A 27,473-nucleotide genomic window follows, 5' to 3' on the forward strand; every position below is an offset into this window, starting at 1 on the left:
ATCATAGACAGTATAAGTCGTTATGTGTCTGTAAAACTAAAACAATCAAACAAAGAATGCAGCAGCTTTAATCCATGTACTCCAAATTATGTGACTTGTGACTGTATAGCTACATATTCAACTGTTGAGTACATTTTCCACTAAAGGTACAGTTCTGTACTGTGGACATTGTTCAAATAAATTCAAATCTACCAATTTCGTTAATCTGTCTGTGTAAAATATCAATCATACATTTACATCATATAAAGCTCTACTATCCCATACATCAAAAGGTAAAACACTAACAGGAAAACACAACTTGAAAATCATAATGCTTAATAATATTTTATGAGACGAAAGTGTATATGTAGCATTACACATTATGCTTCCTACAGGTAACACCATCAACTCCGCTTTGTTTTGTCCAACAGATGGAATGCTAAGTGACAAACAATTTTAATAAAAGTTGCAAGTAAATATAGTTTGAGTTTTGTACATTCAGATATTAAATGATAGATAGTTTAGGCACCTGCAATATTATAACGTGCTTGGTGCGAGGAGTATATACAATGTCATTTAAAAAATGAATTTATTTTCACAAATTCATATCAATATAATTATAGAAATAATAACAAATTTTACCTAATTAAAGGAGGCAGTGCAGCAGTTTCTAATAATAAAATTCCTACCTGATTGCTTAGCGACTGTAAAACTTCAATAACATGGTGTTCACGTGCTCACCACAAGTTTGTTTCCCATGATTTGTTTGTGGCGGTGTGAGACAGTTTGTCCTGCGCAGTGTTCCGTACGGTCGTATTGACGTCACTGAAAAGCGACACGAAACAATGGTAAGTGAGCAAGCAATTTTCAAGCTCGTAGCCTCATTCCAATAAAACGTATTTTTTCCCTACAATTATGTGTATTATTCTAATGGATTGTTGTATTTTTTCATTGTAAACGTCTCGGGGTTGAATTGTAGTTTTAGATGTGAATTATGTGTAATAGGTGTTCCAAAAACTAGCTAGCTCATTATCAGCTAGCGTTGCGTCTGTCTGCTACCCGGTTGAACGAATAAAATGTCCCAAAGCAACGAATGTCGATTAATAAGTTATAGCCCATGTTATATCCTCTTGTCTTGCATCTCACCAAACACATTATTACTATGCGAATGTCATCCATGTACAAATAAAGTCTGCCTGAGCCACTTATAAACAAGCTAATGGAGTTGTCTAGCTAGGCGACGTGAGTTGGCTAATCTGTCTGTTCGTTTGTTAACAATACGGTCATCAACAATATGCAATTCATACTATATTGGCAGTACTGTATATGCATTTACAGTTTATCGATGCATTTTGTTTCAGGGTCAGAGCCAGAGTGGAGGCCACGGTCCGGGGGGAGGAAAGAAGGATGACAAGGTGAAAAAAAGTGAAGTTGTCGATGCGTTGGGGAAGAGGATGACTGACTGTCAGAACATTGTTTAGCATCCTCTACTACTACGACTACTACTGTTACAGTGACTTGTTTCATTTTTTATTTGGAAAGGATCACCAAATGATCCCCCCCGACTCAAACGCAAGCAGTTGTTTTTTTCCCCCTGCCGTTGGATCGTATGTCTTGTTGTACAATTAGGCCTATTTAGTGTTGCTGTGAATTGTTTTTATTACAACATTGGAAAGTAATAACTAACAGTTATCTTTTTAATCAAGTTAACATAAACATAATAATTTCAGGAGAGAAATGCTTCCAGCTACTGCATTGATTATATAATGTATTGGACAAAGGCATGTGAAGTAATGTCATTATTAACCCTTCATTTCTCTTTGCAAAATTAGTATTCTCGTTGACACTATTAAGTGCTCAGTGTTCCAAATCTAGAGACCTGTGGTTAGCCATGTCTGAGCCTTGTTCTTCTCATTGTATAGATAGAGTTGTTTTCTTGTCATCTAAATTCTCTGCCTGTGCTTCTCCTTGCAGGAGAAGAAGAAGAAGTATGAGCCTCCCATTCCCACCAGAGTTGGCAAGAAGAAGAAGAGGACAAAGGGACCTGACGCTGCCAGCAAACTCCCATTAGGTAAGGAACAAATTTTAAAAGTAAAAAGCATTAAATGAGCCTATCTGGGAAGTAATCAATATTAAATCCAACAGTAATGAGTGTTGAGTAGTTTTTGTAATGGGCAGAATTATTGCCCTTGCAACAGTACAGTTGGCTTTTTCTCAACATATATAGAAGTATGATATGACTGATGAAAACACTGAATTTCCATCCCCTCAGTACGTCGGAGGATGCAAGCATTAGTTGACTTTGTGCGTTCTTGTTTTGAGCTTGTTTCTCTCCTTGTTTTCCTATGAACGAAGGCTTAGCTTGTACTTTTGCCCACACGTTTCCTCCCACTGTTTCCATGGAAGCGGAATGGCTTCACTGTGTGTACTATAATAATAGCCATCCAGTTACCTACCTGGATTCAAACCAGGGAAATGTTCACTCTGCATAATGTATCGTACGTGCTTATTTTCTCTGGGGATTCCTGGCTCAGGCTTTGGATGGATGTTGGAAGTCATTACTATTTTAGATTTTCATTGTTCCTGCTGTGTCGTTTAGTGTTTTGTGTTTGGCGGTAGAGATTGTCGCATCTAATAACCTTTAATTAAAAAACACATTTACACTGTTGTTATTATGAATGAACTAATGATATACCCCCTGTGGTTTCAAAGTAGAGGAAGTTAGATTATGCTATAATAATACTAAATTATTCTGGTTTAAAAAGAAAAGGGCGGAAGGAGTTAGATCTGTCGCCATGCGTGGTGTGTGTATGAATGGTTGTAATCTAAAAATAAAAGACTTGAGGGTCAATGTAATATTCATACAAATCACATCAAATGGGTTAACAACACGTTGGAGCCCTTGAGGGTGGATTTGGGTAAGCTAGAATATGAGACTATAAAGATCCACCATGTCCACCCTCTCTGTGCTTCTCTCTCCCTCTGTCCCCTCTCAGTCACCCCTCACACCCAGTGCCGCCTGAAGCTCCTGAAGCAGGAGAGAATCAAGGACTACCTGCTGATGGAGGAGGAATTCATCAGGAACCAGGAGCAGATGAAGCCCCTTGAGGAAAAACAGGAGGTTAGCACCACCCCCCATTTTCTCCTTTCGCTCTTCATCCATGCTTCCGTTCTTTCTCTCGTCTCTCTCTGCTCTAGCCTCTGTTCTGCAACCATGCTCCTCACCATTCATGCCATTCACTGGTTCACTACAGGTCATGTATTCCTTTCAGCTTGAGAAACGAAAGAAATCTTAGAGATTTATATTTATACAAGCTCTTTCGCTGGCTTACCATTGTGATCTATTGGAGGTCTGCTACGGCTCTTAGTTACTGTTGCTATGGTGCACATTGTGCCATATTGATGAGTGTTTTTTTTTTTAAGGGAACCGAGAGTGGTCAAAAGGCCGTTAACCACTAACTTCCCTCGCCTCATCTTTCCGCTCACCACAGGAGGAGAGGTCGAAGGTGGACGACCTGCGTGGGACACCCATGTCGGTGGGCACGCTGGAGGAGATCATCGACGACAACCATGCCATCGTGTCCACCTCGGTGGGCTCGGAGCACTACGTCAGCATCCTGTCCTTCGTGGACAAAGACCTGCTGGAGCCCGGCTGCTCTGTGCTGCTCAACCACAAGGTGACTGATGGCCCATGGGTGGAGGTCTACTCAGGCGGAGAAGTCATGCAAGCTCATGTTTTAGATCTGTTTCGCCACCTAACCGTTAACGGTGTTTGAATGATGTGTATGCCATTGGGATTTTGTGAGGTATATAATGTGTGTGTGTGTTTGTAGGTACATGCTGTCATTGGGGTACTGATGGACGACACTGACCCCCTGGTGACAGTGATGAAAGTGGAGAAAGCTCCCCAGGAGACCTATGCTGACATCGGAGGGCTAGACAATCAGATCCAGGAGATCAAGGTACATTTATGCAGATATTTATCGTAATAATATTATCTTAAAATATGGCATTTCGTTGGCGATTTTAGCCAAAGCACCTGGCCTTACTGTAGTGCATGAGTTCCTAGCATTGAGGGTCCCAGTGGGAAATCAAACCAATAACCCTGGCAGTGTTCATGCCATGCTGTACCACTGAGCTATGTTTTAGGTATTTGATTACCCTGAAAACAGACCTCAACTGGTCTATAAGGGCTTTGTGATTAAAAAAAAAACAACTGCAGTTTAATTTGCATTGACATTGTTATTGATTCGTTCAGTAAACTTAACGGATGCATGTTTGACCTGACGACATACAGGAGTCTGTGGAGCTGCCCCTCACACATCCAGAGTATTACGAGGAGATGGGGATCAAGCCCCCCAAGGGAGTCATCCTGTATGGACCACCGGGCACAGGTCAGGAATAAATCCTTTCACCTTTTACTCCGACAGGAAGCCAGTTTCTAGATGGATGAATCGGTTTCTAGATGGATGGCTTCATGGGCATCCCATCCTTAGAATCAAATTGGAAAAATGGTCAATATTAAGATAATATAAATAATTCCAAATAATACTGTCCTGTATAAGATTGTCATCCTGTTACCCCACATGAGTCCAACATGGCATGGTGCATAAATGCACTGTTGTTTGCACCGTTTTGCAACAAATGTAGTACAGAGTGGACGACCTTGTCTCGTCTCAACGTCTTAGTCACCGCACATCAGCGTCATTATTATCTATCAGCCCTTGCGTCGGCGTAGTGTCTCCCGTGTCAGATGAAAGCGGGACATTGAAACGACGCCAGGCAGGTTTGACAGCGCGGCTAAATGCCAACGGGCCAGCGGAGACCTTCTTTAAAGGCCAGCGCGCTGGGAAACACGAGGCGGCAGTGTCGCCCGCCTAGGGCTACCTCCGGGTCGCATGCCGGCGCACACTGTTGCTCTTACGCCGCGTTCCGCTGCCACTTCCCACACAGAGGGATTCAAACAGACACCCCAAACTTTCCCTCAAGATTTTTGGAAATCAGTGCAAGTGTTGTCTTACTTGTGCGATGGACCGTTCGGGGCTGAATCTCATTATGCGGCGATGTATTCCATCTGTTCCTGGGGTTATGAAATCGGTTGCCATGCCAACCCCTGGTGCCCACGTTGAGGATAATTAGGAGCTTAAAGTTCCGAGACGGTTGGGTGATGCTCGGTGGGCATCGTTAGATACACTGTCTGCCCCCTCACTGCATGCGTGTGGCTTCGTTGTATTTTATTTGGCAATATCATATACAGAAGAGCTATTTTGTGGTTTTAATGCCTTTGTTAGTCATTTAATAAATACCTTAAAAAGGCGCATCTCGAAGGGGAGAGTATAGTTACCATTTTGCTGCTTGCATCAGTGCTTTTTTTCTACTCTGCAATTCTAGGAAAATTGCTTAATCATTCATAACGCGTGTGCAAAAATTATGCCCATTATGCCCTTCTCACCATGTGCCTTTTCCAAATATATCACGTCAAATTGAATCCCACTGTCAAAAAGGATCCTTTATTAAAACTTGGTAATTGGATTTAACTTGTGAACATTGAATCATTCCATCTTCTTTTTGGCCCCGCCCCCCCCACCCGGATAGGTAAGACCCTATTGGCCAAAGCGGTGGCCAATCAGACGTCGGCCACCTTCCTGCGTGTGGTGGGCTCTGAGCTGATCCAGAAGTACCTGGGGGACGGGCCCAAGCTGGTGCGAGAGCTCTTCAGGGTGGCCGAGGAGCACGCCCCCTCCATCGTCTTCATCGACGAGATCGACGCCATCGGAACCAAGAGGTAGAGAGAGAGAGGGGTGTGGTTTGGATAGAGTGCCCGGAGGGGTGTGGGTTAGCCTTACTGGTAGAGAGAGTTGGAGTCGTAGAGAGAGGTGGGTGGGGATGGTTAGAGGGAGGCAGACTTGGAGAAGAAGGTACAGGGAGATTGAGAGGGAGCTAAAAGGGTGAGAAAGAGAGAACTCGGGAGGAAGAGCGATAATTGGCGAGTGAGATGGAGGGGAAGCTATAGGGGGAGAGAAAGCAGGAACATGTGCTTGACTTTAGACACCTGAGTGTGGTGCGTGCGTCATCTCGTGGTGCCGATGGCTCGCACTCGCAACAAAAGTTAAAAACAACATAACACTGCTTGAGGTGGAAGCTGTGTAAGATGTCTTGCCGCTGCATGTATTAGATGGAGCTATGAATAGAGCTCATTTTTTAAGTGGGTCGGATGGCCAAGAAATGATTTGGCTTTTACTGCTAATGGTTGCCCTCCCTGCCCTTCCTGCCCGCCCGCTTCGTTTTGGTGTGACCCCCGTGTGATGTCAGGTCTTAAATCATCGCGTGAGTGGGGGCAGATGCTTTGTTGCCACAGGCAACCCGGAAGGTTTAAATTTTGAATTCTGCAAGAGCGGGTGATGCTCCTGAGATGGTTTAATAACCAGTTTGAACCGTTAATGTGCCGGCGGCGGGGGGGGGGGGGGCAAAGGGGGGAAATATTGAGGACGTCAGAGGGTGGGTCTCTAATTGGACCGTGTCTACTGGATGATGTGTGACCCGGATGAGCAGGACATGTTGTAGGGGCAGAGCTTGTTGTCTAAACCTCTAAAGTTACTTTACAAAGACTTAAGATACAGGACACAAAAAAAAGTTCTAAGGGAAAGCAATTTGTTCCCACACATTTATGACTAGGATAGTTTTGGTGGAAATGCACACAATATTTCACACACAGCCGACTGTCAAAGTCACGTAGATACAGTCTCATACAAATCAGGCAATTCCATTATTTGTAAAGTAATGAATTAACGACAAAGCAAATCAGAGTTAATAATATTGTATGGAGGACTTTTGATGTAATTTACCCTCTCTCACCATCACTGTAGCTCACAGCTGAAGGGTGTACCTGCATTTTGTGTCCAACAGTCGTGTGTGTGTGTGTGTGTTCCAGATATGACTCCAACTCTGGGGGTGAGCGGGAGATCCAGAGGACCATGTTGGAGCTGCTCAACCAGCTGGACGGCTTTGACTCCCGGGGGGACGTCAAGGTCATCATGGCCACCAACAGGATAGAGACCCTGGACCCTGCGCTCATCAGACCAGGTGACTGGCCCATTCCGTCTGTCTGACCCTCACATATGCACAACCGTTGTCACACACACACACACACAGGCCGTGGGTCCATCGCTTAGACCAGCTCACTGTTTGACTCTTCTCTCTTTGGTTCTGAGATTCGTTCTGTCACTCTCTGACCGGTCCATCTCTCCCTATTAGCCTCTGTCTCTAATTTAGCCTTTCTCTCACACTCTGTTTCTCTCTCTCTCTCCATCTCATGCTATCGCCATCACAATTACACAAAGCGCTCGTCCACATTTTCAACGACACTGCATGTAAAAAAGCGACGATGCCATCTCCGGATTAATCTGTTTTAAAGTGTTTCCTCCTGCCACGCTTATTAAGCAGGAGTTGTAAATGCCACACTTCCAGCCACGGAACGGCGATGAACATGAACATCAGTCTCATCCCTTCTCCATCACTTGCGCTGGGCCCAAACGAGCACTTAACACAGATTTTCAACAGTCATTATTCGCTTGGATATATTGAGTAACGATTACGCCGTTACTTAAAGCCCTCTAAGCCGGAGAACGGCTCTGTGAATAAATAACTACGTTATCTAGATGGCGGTGTATAACCAAAACAACATGTTCACATTTTAATTTTGAGGTCAAAACTCGGACCAGACATTGATAAATACACCCCTTTCATTATTTTTTTTACACTCATACATATACATGCCACGCACACACGAGCCACTACACTATCGTGCCCCTCTATATGTAAGCACACATGTGTCATGTATATTCTCGTCCTCAGGGAGAATCGACCGCAAGATCGAGTTCCCGCTGCCCGACGAGAAGACCAAGCGTAGGATCTTCCAGATCCACACCAGCCGCATGACTGTGGCCGATGACGTCACTCTGGATGACCTCATCCTGGCCAAAGACGACCTATCAGGAGCCGACATCAAGGTAGGGGACAGGCAAAGGCATGCTCTTTCATTAACCCAACCGCCAGAGTTGAATGCCCTTCCCCCAAGAGGACGATTGAGTGTTTTTATATGAGACCTGGCCTGAGTGTTTCTAATGATTGATCCCATTATTGCTCTCGGTTGTCTCGTTCATTAAGAAAAAAATATGGCCTTTTTATGAGTCTGTTGTTTGCCGTGAACAGAGTCCTGGTAGACCAGGAGACGTCAGATTCCCTGTAAACAATCTTGAAGCTGCGAGTTGCTGCTGCGTCATGGCAGAAGATGGACGTGTTTGCAAACTCATTATGTCGTCAACTTTTATTCTGAAAATGCGCTGCAGTCTATTCAATATAAATGAACAGCCCATGTGGGCCTGGCGAGGATGATGGAGCCCTGCCTTCCACCATGAGTGAAATATACATGCTCAGGCAGGGCTTTTATTGTCTGTGAAATTGAGACCATTTCTCACAGGGGTTGACTCCAAATGCTGGGGGGGGGTGGCAGGGGGGGCTTTCTCAACCTAAAATCTGCCATCAATCCACAAAGTGAAGTCGACCTATTATCGAATTACATTTAATTTACTGTATCCGACTAATAAGCCATTCTAACCGTGTACTTTTAGTCAATGCTTCTCAAACGCTCGCTCCCTAGCCAGAACCGTGTCTCAGTTTCACTGTTGCTTTGTCACTGTTTAGTTATTCTATTGCGTGTGAAGCTAATTTGGTCGGTAGGAGAAAATCGAAGTGCAAACCAAACCCAAGAGTGTTCTCCGTCCCCCTCATCACCACCGCGCCACTGCTGCCCTCTTGTGGTGTCTCATGGAACAGCACCAAGGACATGTTAGCAAGGGGTTGTCAAATCAGACGTTTTTTTCATTAAGCAAATTGGTCGATGATGTTGCACTTCGACAGCGACTGTTGCCCATCATAACGAGATCATGTCTGCCATCTGTTATGGCCGTATGTCACAACGAGATCCACCGGTTAAGCTCCCGTTTTATGTACGACACGATCAAGGCCAGGACGAGTCACCACTTTCTACTGCTTATACATGTTCTGTCTGTTTCCTCTTGCATCTCCGTGACCTCACACGTCAGACATGTGATCTAATCCGCAAGAGAGTACTTTTTTTTTTGTTGTTTTCCAGTATAATAAAATCATTTAGTCATCACAACCGACGGGCCCACACAGCCGTGGTCAAGGTTCATCAGAGGACTCTGAGTCTGTTAAACATTTGTTCCTCTGTGTCTCTCTCCCTCCCTCCCCAGGCCATCTGTACGGAGGCAGGGCTGATGGCGCTGCGGGAGCGCCGCATGAAGGTTACCAACGAGGACTTCAAGAAGTCCAAGGAGAACGTCCTCTACAAGAAGCAGGAGGGAACACCGGAGGGACTCTACCTCTAACCTCTGACCTTTCACCCCATTTCAATCCCCCTGACCCTGTGCGTGAGTGAGAGCGGAGACGAGAGGCGGTGTGCTCAAGAGAGTTTTGATATATTTTGTGCATGTAATGTCCGTCTTTACCCCCCTCCCCCCTACTCTCTTGTTACCGTTACTTATGACAAATAAAAAATAAAAAAAACATTTGGTTCTGTAAAGATCTTTTGATTCGTTGTTTTTTTGTTTTACTCTACATTTTTGGCTTGCAGTGCTGTACCACCCACCAGAAAAGATGGCCAGCATCTGTCGAGGGTTGTTAAAAGGGTTTATGTGGCTCTCATCCTTGCCTTTTCAATCACAAAGTAATTTGTAACAACATTGGCTCGGTTCCAGTTCTGTCCCTCTGGCTTTCTTCAGTGGAGTCAAGGTATAAAACAAACTTTGACTTGTATTTTTATTTTTTTTTATCTCAAGGTCCTCTCGTATAGATGCTCACAAACTAATCAGAAAAGACCTGAAAATTCATTAATTCAGCTTGCAAAGATGCAAGAGGCATAGAACAACATCAAAGTGCTGTGTGGAGGTTGGTCTTGTGAGACTAATTAAATAGGCCTGTTAAGAGCCATACCGTTAATTACTCTAAACCTCACTGGAAGAGGCAGGCATGTATCTGCTTATTAACTATAACGGCAAGTTCTCACAGCTTGGATTTGACAAGCATCCAGCTCAGGAATTCAGCATCCAGCACACTTGGTGGGTAAAATATTACCATGAAATGTAGAAGGATTGGACAAACAGGACAATCGCTACTGTATTCCACATTACAGTACATCGTCTTTACTTGAATTTGGTGTGGTTTTTGTCTAGCAGCAACAAACGCTTCAGGCCCTCCAGCCGTGTGGATCTTAATCCAGCTAAATCACCCTGCCCTGTGTGTGCGTGTGCCGGACTTCAGTCCGCCACACACTCACAAAACCAACCATTGATTTAATTCCATTTGATGTGCAGCCATGTGTAACTGGGTGCTCAGCAGAAAGCGGCCCCCAATGCTGCAGGCTTCCAGCCACTTAGAAGGACCCCCCTGCTCCCCCTGCCCCCCCCATTTAGGCTTCAGTGGGAATGCGCCTGCCGCAGACCCCCCCACCTCCCCATCCTCCCTCATCTCTGCTCTCCCCACCACCTTATTAAATCAGTCACGCGCTCCAACTGCAACCACCACTCACACATCAGCAGCCAGTTACGCAAACGGGAAAAGAGGGAGAAAAACATGTTGGGGACATGGGAGTACAACACTCGAAACTTGTTGTTATAGTGAAGTGGTGTATGATTTAATGTGGCTGAATGAGAGCAAACACCCACCACAGGCCATCAGTAGCTTGTCTGAGCGTTCTCCGAGGCTACTCTTTCCTAGGGTTAGGGTTATAGCATACATGTTATCACACAAATCTTGCCTTAAACCTTTGAGCATTCACACATAGCATGTTTTTATAAGTTAATGTTTGTGAGCTATAATTGTTCCAAATAGGTTTAGGATTTAGATTTGTCTGATTCAAATAAATTACTTTATACTACGGTTTTAGTTTTTTAGTAATTGCTGTAAATTAAAAAGATTCAAAGTTGACAAATGTTTAAATTTTACACTGGGAAATATAAACTCTTGGCAAATCATAACATAGTTTTCATGATTTCAGATGGTATGCATTTTTTGTACTGCATAATATCCAATAGCGGAAAAATGTGTCATTTACAGTATTTTGCTAATCAGCTTTAATACCCTCAGTTGCAATTATTCAAAAAAGTGCATCTTACGTATTAATTGCTGGTTTTCAGCACTTTTAGACTTTTAGAAGCCTCAAAGGCATTTAATTTAGTGAAGCTTGAGCTCTATAGATTTTCCCAAACCATGTTTTTTGGTTCAGTCGCATTTTTCATGTTATGGATCAACTTTAGCCTTACTGCTTTCAACACACACAATGATTACTAGGGGCTTGGGTGAGATTTCTTACCCTCTAGCAACAAGAAAATTCCAACCTAATTTCAGTTAGTGACTTTCCCAGACTCTGTATGTCCATCTCAAATTATGAGAATCCATAATCACTGGGGGGGGGGATTAAAAAAAATCTGTTGAATAGCTAACTAAAATAACCCAATAGTTCAACTGATTTGCCTTTAGTTCTCGAGTCGCAGGTGAATTCTCCATATCATCCAGTAGATGGCGCCTTTGTTAAATAAACCTCGGGATTGTATCTTGCGTGTCATTCTCACACAGGGGATGTGCCTTCCAATGTGTTTCTCTGAATGGCGAATGAGATTGCCCCACTCCACGCTTATGTGTGAATAGGCCTATATCTTTGATCTAAATGAACAGGTTGTACGGCTTCCCCGCTGTGTCGCCAAGTGGCGATCGCCTTCAATTTTGCGTAGACCTTCTAGAAGACTGCGATGCGCATCTACCAATAGCAAATTGCACTAAGCTACGCATCGTAGCCTAGGTATATCGCCCTGCATCGTTTTTCTCAATATAAAATAGCGTTTTACATCACTATCGGCTAACAAAAAATACCTGCACAAATATCAGTCATGATTTGCTGTTCAATAACCATTTGATATTCCGTATCATATGTTTATATTTATTTTATTCCCATCAAGTGCCACTGCCTGGTGCAATGCAGGTCTTACGTAGCCAATAAGTGCGGCCAATACATGGACAAAAATATTGCGGGTCTGCATTGACCAATCAGAACGGGTGTAACAAAGCAGCACAGCAAATTCTCCAGTGTCAACCAGGCAACGTTTTACGCGAGAAATATCCTTCCGCTGTAAGAAATTAGTGCCCCGTTCATTGGGGACCTAAACTCTTCTGAAAATTTCAGAAAAAACAAGTCAATGCGTAAAAAAACACATACGTTAATACACAATGGGGATTACCACACACTGCTGTGAATTAACTACCACATTCTGTAAAAGCCTACGAGTGTAAAACCATCAGCATTATAACACCCTTTGAACTGTGAGTTGGAGGCTGCTATGTCCCCAAGCCTCTAGGGAAAATCTGTTTGTTTAAAACAATACCTTATTGTTTAAACCCTAACGTCAATAGTGGGTTTCTCTGTGTATATTAATGGTAACTTTAATAGAAGAGCTAAATAATCAGCTTCAATGTTGTTACATATTGTTTAACGTATATTTGATTTAGTTCCTTTATGGTGTTTGTCAATAAATAGCTATCACCAGAGTAAATCATTATGCAGCTATTAAATAATTTATGATATGGTCACGTAGAGGGAAGTAGAGATATGTTGAAACACATCAAATATTACAGTCATGTTACAGTAATAGCACCAGCCAACCAAAAGTTCTAGCAAAAATATTCCTGTGTATTACGTGAAGTCCCTTTTATTATAGGTAGGCCTAATTATATTTACATAATCCTTTAATAGGCCTATTCACTCCTGGTTGGAGGTTATACTTTGGCTTATACATTTCAAACTAAAAATAGACTAGTAATCCACCAACGTCAATGATAGTATACAATGTATAATGGCGTATACAATCTGCAGCAACAAGGGCTCTAACTCATATTTTTGCATGGGGGGCAAACGTGCAATTAAAGTGGGCATTGCTGATGCATCTAACTTAAGTGAGTGCCTGGCATGTGTTTTATAAGGAAGTGAGTGATGAGTGCCAGCGTGGCGGAGGGATACATAAGGCCATCCCCCGTCCTGTCCCCGGCTGATATACACACACTCCTCCTCTCCCCCTGTTGGAACTCCATCTAAGGACCGAGCACACACTCCTCGTCTGCTACCATACACCACCAAGCCCACCACCAACAGACATGGTATGTATTCTCAATTCATTATCTCTCAAGTATGACACTCCTTGTACAACAAGGAAATGGGGGAAAGGCCTGGGGTGGCTTTGCTTGTTTCTAGAAACATTCCCGCTCTTCGAGACGTAAATATTCGGAGGAGGCGAAAGAAACGCCCGCAAAAAGCGTAACGTTAATGTTATATTATTATTTTTTATTATTGAATGGGACAGAGAAAATCTCAAAAACCACGATACTGTACAATGTCTGAATTGAATAAGTTTATGAGACGGTATTACCACAAATGCTGGAGCGGTATTAGTCTATAACTGCGCAATTGTTGCTGCTCTATGGCTATATCGGGTCATGTTGCTGGCTCATGGCTGCATGCGGGCGATCGAATTAATTCTCCTGCTAAGTTTAATAGGATTTCAACTGGTTTGAAATCGTGGTATATCACGGTGTCATTCCTCGGCCACTAATGCATTAGTAGACGACATTTTATTATTCGCATGGGCAGCCGTGCTAAGAATCCAGCCCAGATCCTTCGGACAAGCCCCGTGCTGACATTTTATCCCCTCCTGTCAATACATGTGATATTAACCCGTTTGTTATACGTAGTTTATACCATTCCGATTTGATTATGTCGTGTGTGCATATTCTGAGATAAGTACCGCCAATGATCAACTTGTTGGAAATGCGCAGCTATAAGAAGGATTCCCTCTGTGTGTGTGCTGCACCATCTTGCCGTCTGTTCAGCCGAGACGTACCATGACAAGATTTGCACAGTCGTTCGTCTTCCGCAGCGGAAATCGCCCATATTTTAATAACACATTTCATTGTTGCACTGCATTAGCTGGCCTGTACGGCTCTCTTTTCCAAAACGGTATCCGACGACGTCGATGCCCCACCTTTTACGGCAAGGCGTTTAGGGGAGTTATCTCATGTAGTGCTGTTTGATTTGGTTGGCCCTTGCAAATTTTTGATGAAATGCAAATTGTTATACGATTCCGAGTTGACCAAAGCTATCTGGTGGTGCTCTACGACATCACATCTACAGCAGTAAGGGTTCTCTGGACTGGTCCAACGCCTAGGCAAATATTTGAATCTAAATAGGTTTTAAAATGCATGTGTACTCATGTTATTAGTTGTCACTGTGTAAAACCTGCACATAAGAAAATGTATTAATCAAAGATTGCAAAGAGTATAATTTGGCTTTTGGAGAAAAAAATGCATGTACATTGCCACACCTGAGTCATATGAACAGATGTTTTACACACACACACACACACACACACACACACACACACACACACACACACACACACACACACACACACACACACACACACACACACACACACAATATCTGAAGAGAGGGAAGACTAAGATTTTCCACTGGCTACGTCATGTTCGGAGAAGAGTACCCAGTGGAAATGATCAGGAAAAAAAACAGATGGCTACACCATAAACTATTGATTATCACCCCCTGAGTAATGGCCCGGGGGAGTCAAGACGCCGTAGTCAACCCCCCACCACCCCTCAACTACGATCAAATATCCCATAAATGGCGATGGAGGAGCGATGGCGTTTCGTGTTGCAATGTGCCGCTGGTAATTGGAGTGTAAAGTGGGATTGTTACAAGGAGGGGGCTCGGCCGGCTATCAGCGTCTCCAAGAAGTTAAATCCACAGGCGCAAAGCCCCTTGTCCGCATCAATGCGCCCAGTGGACTGGAAAGAAACAGCCTTCCCCTCCCGTCGATGTGGAAGAATCGGGGGGGGGGGGGGGGGGGGGGGGGGGGGGTGGGGGGGGGGCAGTAGGACGCCCTATCCTATTCCCGCTACGCCCCTGTTTACTGATGCATGTTTAGTAACTCGGAGGACATCCGATCCACCGCCGTGAATAATATATACGCTCGGCGGCCGACACACTCCGGCCCGTGTTCCCGGTGTCTAGGAGTGAGCTCCCCCCGCAGTGCGGAGGTGGTGGTGGGGGGTGTTGGTGGAGGAGTGGGGGGAGGCACCCATAGCTCCAACCTCACCAGGCCAAAAGGCCGGCTGACCCAGCCCCTGCTGCTACTGAACCACCATGGCATGGGCGTGTTGGGATGTTTTTTTTTTACACCCCTTCCCCACACTCCACCTCCTCCCCTCCGGTCACAAGCTGTCCCAACGGCCCCTTCTTTTGTCTTCTGTCCAGGCTCAGAGGGAAGAGGCGTGCAGCAGCACTCAGGAGCTCAATGCCCCCATTCAAATAGGGTGTTTGTGCCATTGTCACATTGTTGCTGTGTGTGTGTGTGTGTGTGTGTGTGTGTGTGTGTGTGTGTGTGTGTGTGTGTGTGTGTGTGTGTGTGTGTGTGTGTGTGTGTGTGTGTGTGTGTGTGCAGTCACGCCCATCTGCCACGTTGGCAGCTGTTTTTGCATCTCTCACTTGGTTGAACAATAATATCTATATATCTAAGTAACCATTTCAATTGTTCAACTGTTTTTCATATCTCCTACTGAACTATATCTCCTACTGAACTAACCCTGCATACAAAGTAAACACACCTGGGTTATTTGATAATTAAATGAATCATTAGCATAAATAAAATAAAAACTTGATGCTCACTGGATTCTGTGGTGGATGACCGCAACAATGAAGACATAATTGAAAAATAAGGTGTTGGGTATAATACAGTGGTCGCATCACTGTCCTGGTCAACTGGCTTATTTGGCAGCCTCTTTTGTGGGGGGAGGGGGGGTTCTTTGCAGGAGTAGGTAACCCTGGAAACAATGGGAGTGGTTCACTCACACCAGCTACCTATTGCCAGGGTACCTCCCCTCATCCCCACCAGTACACCTCTACAAGCTGTTGTCAAGGCTGAACACAGGTTGGCAACAGGCGGCCTACTCCATGACTCCACACGCACCATGAATCAGAGGGACTTTCCTCTTCCCTGCCTGGCGCCGAAGGAAAGAAAGGACGGAGAGACAGATGGAGGAAGGAAAGGGAGAGAGATAGAGGAAGAGGAGGAGGCCAAAGCAAGAATGCTTGGTTGAGGGTTCTAGGTAGAAGGGTGGGGGGGTAGGGTTGTGGGAAGAGTGAATAGTAAGGAATGGGCCAGTGGTGGACTGTATGGTTCAGCAGGATCAGAGAACCCGCAATCCCTGGGCTAGAACAGTTATAGAGGGAAAAAGAGATGTCCATTTAGATAGACGAAAGCACAGATGGAACCAAGCAAGAGTAAAGTTGTTAGATGACACAGTAAGAGGAAAATGTTGCAGGAAAAGGGCCTAAAAGTACAATTGAGTAAAAGAGTTCTGTGTGTTTCCGGTGGCCCACACATGATGGGAAACCGAGCTGTAAGCTACAGGTTATTGAATCCCGTCGGCTAATCGTATAAGGGCTCCTGCAGGTCTATCCAGGCACCCTGCCTGGGTCCATTGATCCTCTCTGTGACTACGGCCAAGCTAGAAACTCTCCCTTTTTTTTTCCTTTGAAAGCCCAGGGTTGAAGGCCTTCTCCCACAGTGTCCAATGGAAATGCAAGTGGATGACGTCTCGCTAACCCAATCCGGCCCCTCAGGCCACCAATTAAATTTGACTGACGAGAGCTGCTCCGAGAGACACCGGGCCTGAGCCCTCGCAGAACAGAAAGCACCACCCATCGTCACCGCCTGAGGAAGACTCATGTGTTCCATTGACTTGTGATTTAAATAAGCCATTGTTCACTTCACATATGGCATGGATGTAAGACAGATCGTGCAGGGGTGGAGGGGAAACAAGAAAACACAGGCCGACAGGAGGCAGGGACTTGCTTTGGGGCAGAGCTGGCCGCATTGACTATACAGGAAATATGAGGCAAGTACCGGTGTTGAGAGGACACTGTTAATGAGGGCCTTGTGTCTCTGGGTGTTTGTGGGTGTGCATATGACATACACAAGAGTGCATACATGCTCAAATATATGCCCCAGTCAGGCCAAGATAATGTCTTGAATGTGTTGAAGCATTCAAACACATCTGGCTATTAATACTCTTGTGTGAACTGGAGTTGTGAAATTTATGGATTGCTGCCAAACTCTTATGTCAGCCGTGGGCCATAAAGCATAATGACGTAGTATTATTATAATAATAAGCGTCTGTTTTTCACGCGTGGAAGGTGCTATTCACACCACCTGACTGCTATTCACACTTCACTGTGATGGGGATTTGTTTGGAATCAGTGGCTCCTTCACACGGCTTGATCCATCTGGCCAAAAAAAAGAGAGGAGCCGGCGATGAACACTTGCTTCCGAGCCATTTAAAGCCTGTATGAGTCACTGGGGGACATGAGCTGGGTCTTGCTAGCAGGGAGGGGCTCGGCTGAACCAAGCCAAGCCAGGCCAGCAGGCTCCTGTCTGGGGTTGGCCAGCTGGCAGGACACACCCCAGCCGGGCCTGTCCTAAAACAACCCCAGTCCTAATGATTTACCCCAGCAGCTTGTTTTTATCACTCGTTTATTGTCCCAAATGAAGCGATTAAACGCAACCATGAGTGTGTGAATTTCCTTAACTGCCAGCCCCCCCTCCTACGCCTACACCCCCCCAGTTACATCGGTTTAGAGGGTATATACTGGAACGGGATTTTGCGTAGTTTTAGCAGTCGGTTACGTCATTTATTAATCACAGAAGTGCTCAGAAGAATCGTTCCAGTCATTAGTCATCATTCATCAGTAGGAAGGGTCCTGTTTTTCATCATCATTAACCAATCTAACCGCCCACCATGTTGTGGTACAGTCACAAAGGGGAATTAGTGTAAAAAATAAGCGATTCCTGATGTCTAATGCGGTTTTGGAAAAATAAAAGAAAACATGTAAACAGGATGGATGATGCTCCCAGGAAACTATTTGAAGAAATAAAGAAATTAACAAAAGCTCCATTGTATAGCACAAGATTTGGAAAACTGGTGGTCTAGTGATTTAATGGTTCAATGGCGCGATTCTGTAAACAACCATTTTTTTATTGGTTGGTATAAATCAGGTATTTTCCTCCATAGGGGACTAAATTAGAAGCTTGTGAGCCCCTATACATTTATATGAGTATGTCGGTCACATGCCTTGCTGGGTCCATGAACACTGGGATCAGTGTTGAGGCCTTTGGTAGGTGGGACGGGGGATTTGAGTACAACCCCATTGTGAAATACTTTGGTATTTGAAATGCTTGCCTGTTGAGTAACTTACCTGTTGAGTAACAATAACATGTTTTATTTCCCTCCCTCTTTCCCCCCCTTCCCCATTTTGCCCCTCTGTTTTTACCAACTGCAGGCTGACCAACTAACAGAAGAGCAGATCGCAGGTACGAACAGTGTTCTGACTTTTCACCACAATATTTTGATAAAGCCTTTTCCCCACCCATACCCTCAGTCCTGCGCGTCCTTCCAATGTCCATGTTTGTATCAATGTACAGAATAGTTATGAGACAATAATACAAAACAGTTCTACTAGATGCTCAATCCAATCATCAAAACCATTAAAAAATAATCAATTTCCTGGTTAATTCATTATTTATGCTTATGAATGTTTAACGAGAGAGGAATGACGTCACAATCTCCAATTTAATTAAATCCGGTTCCCTCCCTGGAGCTGTTATTTTTACAGTTTCAGTTGACTTTGTTGGCACTGATTAATTATTAAGTAAAATCAAAGTTAACTTAGGAAGTTTCTCCCGAGTAGTTTATTATCTCCCTTTAACTTAAGAGAAGACCTAGACGAAGGAGGGACATACAGTACGTAGTCATGCATGTAATGCCCCATGATGAATTGAATCAGGAGCGAAACCTGTGAGGCTAAATCGTTTTCCAGAAAATGACTAAGACATACAATTATGAACGGAAGGACCTTCAACGCACTATTTTTATACATGATACATGATTTTGGCTTTGTGTGCAAACTGGAGGCTGCTCTGCTGTCTCTTCTTCAGCAAAACTCCTCTGTGGCTAATTATCTCCTGCGGAGGCTAAGAGGCTAATTCACGCTATTTCCTCCACCATAGACGTTTTACCGCCGCTAGCTTTCAGCAGCGCCTGCTCCAAAAAAGAAAATCCTGCCAGTACCACAAAAGAATCATAGCACATCTTCCACTTCTGGTTTTAATCCATTGGCCCTTTTTTCCCTTCAATCTGGGATTTCTTCAAAAACGTAGAAGCATTTCCCCTCCACAACGTTAAATCATAGCCTTTAGTCTTAGTCATGCCGGGTCTGAAACGCAGCAGCTATAAAACTACGCAAGTAGGCCATTCACAGAGTGACATCCACTCTCAACACCACATCCATAAATCGACAAAAGCACCCCTCTAACCGCAACAATACATCCATGCCTATATCGGGTTATATTTTGACTCTTCTCACCCCTCCCCACTCCTGCAGAGTTCAAGGAGGCGTTCTCCTTATTCGACAAGGACGGTGACGGCACCATCACCACCAAAGAGCTTGGTACCGTGATGAGGTCATTGGGCCAGAACCCCACGGAGGCGGAGCTCCAGGACATGATCAACGAGGTGGACGCCGATGGTCAGTATTAACACCACCACCACCCCTCCCTCTTCTACCGCCTCTCAAACCACCCAGTTACTCCCAAGTATTGCCCGAGATAGGTCTTTTCATTCCCCAAATATGCATCATGGGTATTTTCTTATCAGAGTAGGTGGTTACTGTTCTGTAAAGGTTTGTAGATAGTGCTGTACCTTCATAGCCCATTAAATCAATTGATTTTCATGCAACTTAAACCTCAAGAGGGCGGTCACTCCCAACTGAAGGACGGTAACCTTCTTCGTTCACCCAACATCAATGTAATTTCTACCAAGTAGAATAGCTGGAGATATCACTCTCTAAGTGATCTGCATGACTCAAACTCAGAAATGAGTCGCAAGTAACACAGAACAGCAGTCACCGATCCCTTCTCGAGAAAAAAACTCTAAACACACTTCTGGTGTTAACGGCGGCGCGGCACTCCCCACCAACTGTCAGAGGCCAACTGTCGGAGCCAACTGTCCAGATCCTGTTTCCTCGCGATGACAGGCCCCTCCACGTCAGCACTCTGTCCACGCTTTGTCTCTACCCATCACGCCTCTCCATGCCAGGGCTAGTGTGTGTGTGTGTGTGTGTGTGTGTGTGTGTGTGTGTGTGTGTGTGTGTGTGTGTGTGTCTGCATGCGAACGACCACTTGTGTTTGCCAGTGGTGGACAGCGTGTCAATGGCTGTCAAAAGAGTTGGCTGCGGCCCCGCGAGGTCTATCAAGGGCCATTATTCAGACGCGCTGACAACAAACCCCACCATTAACTGCCATCCCTGCGCGGCCCCTCTCTGACCTTCCATTTGTATGTTTGGTGAAAGAGAGGATGACGGAGTGTGACTGTGATGGACAGGTATAGATAGACAAAATGACTAGAGAATGAGAATGAGACTTGGCTGGCTGCACCCAACAGCCCAACGTGCTTCGGGTTTAGTTTGAGTTGTTTTGTTCGCTTGGAGGGATAAGGGGGGGGGTTGGTGGTTTAAGTGGCGAGTGGTGCTCCACCACAATGCTACTGTCATCCTACAGGATGTCCTAAATAGGGCGGCATTGATCAGGTGATATCGAGCCTACCGCGATCGATTATCACCTGGAACAATCGGCTCCGCCAGCCCCCGATTTTACCCTCAACCTGCCCTCGCTGCTCTAGACCCCAAACACACACCAAATAAGTTCACGGACCTCCAATCAAAGCCACACACGTACAGACCCTCGCCACACACGCACACACATGCACACATTACTTCTAATACATCCTTGCTCTGCCTCTGCCTCCCTGGCTGATGCAATCTAGGTCAGACAGCAATGAAGCCAGTAATGGAAAATAGAAGTGGTTACATAAGGTCTCTCTCTGCCCTCTTCACGTTCACCAGCTCACTCATCGGTAGTTTCAGCAAGCTGGTCCGACAATTGAAAAACAGCTTCATTAACCAAAGGAGCCTTGTGGAACTGAGTGGCAGGGAAAAAGACCTGTGGATGGCAGGGCTAAGACAGGCCGGCAGAAACAAAGGGGTTGTAACAGCTGGTTGACTCTTTGATCGTAGGGCAAACTGCATCCACGTGACAGACTCAAACAGAAGAGGGAAATGTCCTGTCTATATTGGGTTCAGTTAGAATCAAAGATTTTGTAGATTTGAATTCTTAGTACAGTCATAGGAATGAGACAGAGAGAAATACATCTTCAAATACTATAATTGGGGGCCCCCATGCTGCCAAAGCTATGTCACAGTAGTGTGTAACACAATATTAACTCACAAACGTCCTATCTCTTATATCACTAAATCATTTATTGGAATAATACATGCATAACTGTTGAGTCATAGGGTCAATGTGGTTTGTCAGATAGGTACAGCCAGGGCTGGCATCGGCCCATGGATGTTATACAATCCTACTATTCGTACTCAAGAAATGCAGAAGTTGCATTTCCTGCAGCGGGGACGACCACACACTACGTAGTGTAGCTGGCCAAGGCTTTTCTAGTGTTGCTCTAATGTATCTCTCTCTGGTCCCCTACTAGCAGCACATCTCAACTATCTCTCTCTCTCCCTCTGGTCTGCTATTAGCAGCACACCTCCCTCTCTCTCTCTCTCTCTCTCCCTTTTCGCCCACTAGCAGCACACCTCTCTCTATCTCTCTCTGCCTCTCTCTCTCTGTCTCCCATTAGCAGCACACCTCTCTCTATCTCCCTCCCTCTCTCTCCCTCTCTCTGTAATTAGCAGCAGACCTCTCTGTATCTGACTCTCTCCCTCTCCTTCAGGTCTCCCACTCACTGCACATCTCGTGGCGTATCCTTTCCACTGCTCCCACTAGCAGCAAACCTCACTCTACCACCCTCCCTCTCGTTTCTCGCGCGCCCACCCACTCGTTTGCAGCCTCTCTTCATCCTCCTCATCGCTCACCGCTCTCTTTATCTCCGTCTCCCTTCCTTTCTCCTTATTTCCAACCTCCATTTTATCCTCCCCTCCCACCTCCTCCTCACTCCAATGAGCTCTCAAGGCTTTCCACGCTATAGACCTCCCCCTCTCTCTATCTCCCCCTTCTCTCTCTCCCCCTCTCCGTCTCCCTCTCTTTTTCCTTACTCTTTCCTCTTTTCCTCTTTCTCTATCCCCTGTCTTTGTTTCCCTCTCCCCTTTTACCGTCCTCCCTACCTCCTCTCCTGTGGTCTTGCTCTCTTCCTCTGCCTCCTCCACTCTTTCCCTACACTGCTCAACCAAAAGCCAATCAGAGCAGAGCAGTAGCCCTCCAGGGGGTAGCGACTTCCATTGCTTCCATTATCATTGTTTCCTCCAATGATAACGATTCTTTGATTCCATCCCAACATATTTAGACTCTCCTCCATGCCCCTACACACACACACACACACACACACACACACACACACACACACACACACACACACACACACACACACACACACACACACACACCCTTCCATCTCTCTTAACAACACACACACACACACATACAGACAGCCCTTCTCTGTATGTCTTTGGGAGTGGAGCTCCAGCGGCAGCATGTGTGAGCTGGCTGCTGCCGGCTGTCTCCTCAAGTCAGGGGGCAGGTCCGTGGATGGCCAGGCCTGAGCCTGAGACCCCCATCTGCCCCTTCACATTACCACTGGTCTGTTAACGGGCCCAGACACACCATCCCCATCCTCCCCCACAATGCTCATTACCCTCTCTCTCTGTCTGATTATCTCCCTTTCTTTGTACCTCTAGCTCTCGCTCTCTTTCTCTCTTTTACTCTCTAATGGCTATTCCTTCCTCCTTTCTCTTATATTTATCTCTCTCTTTTCTCTCTCGCTCTTGCTCTTTCTCAAACTCTTGCTTGTTATTTTCCTCATTCTTTTCTCTAGCCTTTTCTCGTTCATCTATCGCTTTTTATCTTTCTCTCGCTCCCTCACTCTCTTGCTGACTCCCTCTCTCCGGATTCTCTCAGGCTGATCCAGGCACACTCTACCGCGGGTTAATCCCAACCCAGTGTCCCATAGCCACGCCCCACTGCCCTGCTCCTCTTTTAGCCCCCGACGCAAAAAAAGATAATCCTGTTGAATGTCACTGACCTCCCCTTCAATCCCAGAGCACTAACTAAACACCACACACACACACACACACACACACACACACACACACACACACACACACACACACACACACACACACACACACAGGATCCCACACAAACGCAAACGTGTGCATGCATACACAGACTGCCCATCCTCCGTAATGTTTCCATGCAGCGGTAATTAATCCCTTCATCAACTCAATTCCTCCCACTCGCAATATCGCCCAGCCCCGCCCACTCCCGTCCACCCACCACTCCCTCCCTCCCTGGTCCCACGGGTGCTGTCGCTGAGCCACTGAGAACATTAGATCCTTTTCCCTGTCTGGAGTGTCTGATCCCCCCCCCCACCTCACAGTTAATCCGCTCCTTCCACAAAAAGGCAACAGGGATATCGATCGGTGCCCACGCACCTCCCAATGCGTCCGCAGCAGCCATTACAGCACCCTACTGGGGTCAACCGATACAAAACCTACACCAGCATCACCACTGACACCCCCTGCCTACACCAACGCGGTCCCTTTTACCTGCATCCAGCACACCCACCCACTCACACAAGCAACACAGGGGAAGGGGATAGAGCTACACCTTGAGGTGGAGACTGCCTTGATCGATGGATGTGAGGGAGAGAAGGGTGGAGGTAGAGGTGGAGTGAAGACAGTATTGGAGACTGGTGGTGGCAGGTGGGCGATGGAGGGGGGATTTATGGCGGTACGATGGGAGTGAATTGTGACTCCCGGGCTTGACAGGAGAAGTTAACACATGGGACAAACTAAATTTTAAAGTACGATGGAAGACGAATATGAATACACAGAAAAAATTGGAGGGAGTGGGCATTTTCTAGTCAGACAAACAAAGAAGGATAGTAATAAGGGATGAACTGAAAAAATGCTGACAAATGTTGACATATTTCAAATTCAAAGGGAGTCGAATAACAATATCAAAGAATTTAGTCCAATTCTTTATGGATTTTGACAATATCAGCAAATGTTGCACCCTAACTTCCCCACACTCGCAGACCCACACAACAACACCTCATCTTCGACTTTTCTCATATTCCTCTCACCCTCTGTCTTCATCTTCCTCGTCTTCTCTGGCCTCGTCCTCCTCCATGGCATCATTTATAGCACTGGGAGGAGGAGGAGAGTGGGGGGGGTGGTGCACGAGCAGAGATGTTCCCGTGATTCATGAGTCTTGGTAGAAGAGGTTCAAACTATATCTCCCATGTATTATGGATGGCTGACCCTGAGTCTTCCCTGCTGGCCTGCTGCTCAGTATATATATCATGTATATACCGTCCATAGCCAGGTCCCTGGGCTGCCCTGAAGCCATGGCGAGAGAGACATGCAAACACCTCTCACGCAATCGCTTCACTAGAGCTGTGTTAGTGGTGCTAACGTCATTGGTGTGTTGGCGCTCTCAGTCGTAGGGCAGTTTTAGCCTTTTAAAGTGTGCTGAAGACATTGCCGTGTTAGCTGTGCTAGCTCGCATTTGCTGTATTAGCATTACCAGCTGTATATTTGTGTATATGTACCCTAGGAATTGCTGTGTTAGCAGTGTTAACTGCAAAGCCGTAGCACTGCTTAACAGTGCAAGCAATGTTAGCAATGCGTACCATTGTAAATCAGACAGCACCTGTCTTAGCTGCACAGTGTAGTGGCCAATTCCGCTGGGTCACTTAGTTTTGTCAGTTTGGTAAAAAAAAAAAAAAGATGAGCCATTTCCCATACTTAACATATAATCTGTTGCTAAATTTAGTGTAAAAAACTAGCACAAGGACAAATGCTTTGTTTGCTCGCTTCTCATCAGCTAAATGCTTTGTGACCAGTGCTGTGTTACGTGACTGTAATTAACACAGATGAAATTGATGGGTTCTGTATTTGTTTTTCTCCTCGTTTCGCCGTGGGCAGGTAACGGAACCATCGACTTCCCCGAGTTCTTGACCATGATGGCCAGAAAAATGAAGGACACGGACAGTGAGGAGGAGATCCGCGAGGCTTTCCGGGTATTCGACAAGGTAATTACATGGAGGCTGGCCCTAACAAGGTCACTACCAGAGCATGGAACACCCCTGGGGGCTATGTCTGGCTAACCTGGACTTAGCATTCTTTTGTTCATCAATTATGGGTCTAGATCACAGAAAACATAAAACAGGTTCAGCCATCAACTGGCGAGATGAAAGATTGAAAAAAAACCGCCAGCAGCTGCTAATGGTGCTCATGAGAAGTAATGATGAATAATTCTTGTGGTGGTTAATGTTACACCGTGATATTTATGGTGGTGCTTAACGTTAAAACTGTCATATTTGTGATGTGGTTGGTAAAGTTAAACTGTGATATTTAGCGTGCGGTGGCCATCTTGAAACCTTTTTAACTTTTGTGGGGTTGTGTTGCCAGGACGGAAACGGCTACATCAGCGCTGCAGAGCTCCGCCACGTTATGACAAACCTGGGAGAGAAGCTGACGGATGAGGAGGTGGACGAGATGATCAGAGAAGCAGACATTGACGGAGACGGACAGGTCAACTATGAAGGTAAGGAACCTGAGCAGGCTTAGCTTAATACAACAAGCTGTGTCTGTTAGAGCAAGGCGTCATCAATGCCAGGGTTGGGGGATCCATTCCCACTGGAGACACCCTGAATGTATGCACTCGCAGTATTATAAGAGGCTGTGGATACTGGTGTCCAACCAATGGCATTGTAATAGTGTGTACATTTTCAATACCAGCCTCTAGGAATGCACGCACAAGCTTTCCCAAACATGGAATGGGATCACAACATTTGTAGTTTGTACATTTGTAAAGTTTGATTTATTTCAAGGTGGACAATTTAAAATGTCCTCTGTGTGTTTAGCTGGATCTGACAAGCTACGGTGGTATTGGGAGGAAACCAAAGGCTTTGACAGATAGTTAGTCATTCAGCAGACGCTTTTAATCCAAGAGACATACAAGGACAGCATGCATCCATATGTGGGGTATACGAGCTCTGGCCTCTGTGCGGCTAGCGCCGTAGATGGAGGCTCCACCGCTGTGATAACATGTGGAAGAGTATCATCTGTCTGAAATGTCACCCACATACCCTTCACCCCCGTTTATATCTCCTTCCCTCCAGTCAAATGAATGGGCCAGCAGAACGTATAGACACACAGTACACACGTGGACGAAATGCACAAACACTGCACACATACCACACACACACACACACACACACACACACACACACACACACCTTGTGTTCAGGGGCTTAACTGAAAAGTGTCCTATTTCAGCACTCTTGTATCATCTTTTGTCTCATCAACGCAAATATATAATTAAAGCGGTGTGCATGCGGAGGTATTGTTCAGTGTGTTTTTGACGTGTGTGTGTGGGCACTCGCGCGTGTGGCCCATCTTTTGCTGTAACCACAACACAGCCGCTTTTTAATCAAAGGGGGATTTAATGGAATGAACATTGAGGCATTTTGGAAAAGGGACACTAATTAGGACCTGTCTGAGTTGATTAAAAACATTATGACAGCCTGCCAACAGGTCTAGTATGTGGATGCTCTTCCCAAAGGTTGAGTGCTAACCCTGTTGTTCTCGTTCTCTCTCTCTCTCTCTCTCTCTCTCTCTCTCTCTCTCTCTCTCTCTCTCTCTCTCTCTCTCTGCAGAGTTTGTACAGATGATGACCGCAAAGTGAAGCTCGCCCGCCCCGCCCTCTCCCCTCTTAGAAGAAAAAAAAAATTCAAAAATGTTTTACTTACCTCTTGGGAAAAAAAAATATGTTCATTTATTCATACTGTTTCTGTATAGAAAATAATTGAATGTTGAAATAAAATATTCTTCTGTCCACACAGGAAAAAATATATATAAAAAAAAAGACACAAAAAATAATCTGCATGAAAACGATGGTTAGTGGTCCTGTTCCCGCCCATCCCTCTCTTCGTCCCTCCTCCTCCTCCTCCTCCTCTTCCTTCTGAGATCCGTTTAGCATCAGTACTTAAGACAACGCAACACCAGTAACAGCCAACCCCAACCACTCCCAAGCTGCAGCAGCTGGCTAACTCCCGAGCAGTTTCCCCGGCCCCTGGTCCATGACCCAGTGGGCAGGCCATCACCTCTTCATCAGTTTTCTGTTCTTCATGCATGCAGCTTGAGACCGGAACGCTAAACCCTCTCCCTCCCCATCGCCCTCCTCCTCTTCCTCCTCCTCCCCCCTTCCCCCCGGTTG

General features: G+C 45.5%; 2 protein-coding genes across 2 annotated transcripts; both read left to right on the forward strand.

Moving 5' to 3' along the window:
• Window positions 1-772: 772 nt before the first annotated feature.
• Window positions 773-9,574, forward strand: LOC311363732 (26S proteasome regulatory subunit 4). Its single transcript, XM_084483698.1, has 11 exons — window positions 773-827; window positions 1,341-1,394; window positions 1,954-2,050; window positions 2,976-3,100; window positions 3,471-3,656; window positions 3,813-3,941; window positions 4,277-4,373; window positions 5,575-5,764; window positions 6,911-7,062; window positions 7,834-7,988; window positions 9,255-9,574. The coding sequence occupies exons 1-11, from the start codon at window positions 825-827 to the stop codon at window positions 9,387-9,389; spliced, it is 1,323 nt and encodes a 440-aa protein (XP_084339824.1). The 5' UTR covers window positions 773-824; the 3' UTR covers window positions 9,390-9,574.
• A 3,499-nt stretch (window positions 9,575-13,073) lies between these two features.
• LOC311363944 (calmodulin-1) lies at window positions 13,074-27,180 on the forward strand. Its single transcript, XM_084483933.1, has 6 exons — window positions 13,074-13,206; window positions 18,461-18,491; window positions 19,562-19,705; window positions 25,178-25,284; window positions 25,664-25,799; window positions 26,914-27,180. Exons 1-6 carry the CDS (start codon window positions 13,204-13,206, stop codon window positions 26,940-26,942), a joined length of 450 nt encoding a protein of 149 aa, XP_084340059.1. The 5' UTR covers window positions 13,074-13,203; the 3' UTR covers window positions 26,943-27,180.
• The last annotated feature ends 293 nt before the right edge of the window (window positions 27,181-27,473 follow it).

The sequence above is a fragment of the Micromesistius poutassou genome (assembly GCF_964030765.1).
Source record: "Micromesistius poutassou genome assembly, chromosome: 19".
Taxonomy (NCBI): domain Eukaryota; kingdom Metazoa; phylum Chordata; class Actinopteri; order Gadiformes; family Gadidae; genus Micromesistius; species Micromesistius poutassou.

Bases quoted from the DNA above. Each gene is read 5' to 3' on its own strand.
- LOC311363732 (XM_084483698.1), top strand. The intron at 3,942-4,276 runs GTACATTTATGC...GACGACATACAG, and splicing joins ATCAGATCCAGGAGATCAAG to GAGTCTGTGGAGCTGCCCCT. The intron at 4,374-5,574 runs GTCAGGAATAAA...CCACCCGGATAG, and splicing joins GTATGGACCACCGGGCACAG to GTAAGACCCTATTGGCCAAA.
- LOC311363944 (XM_084483933.1), top strand. The intron at 19,706-25,177 runs GTCAGTATTAAC...CGCCGTGGGCAG, and splicing joins CAACGAGGTGGACGCCGATG to GTAACGGAACCATCGACTTC. The intron at 25,800-26,913 runs GTAAGGAACCTG...CTCTCTCTGCAG, and splicing joins CGGACAGGTCAACTATGAAG to AGTTTGTACAGATGATGACC.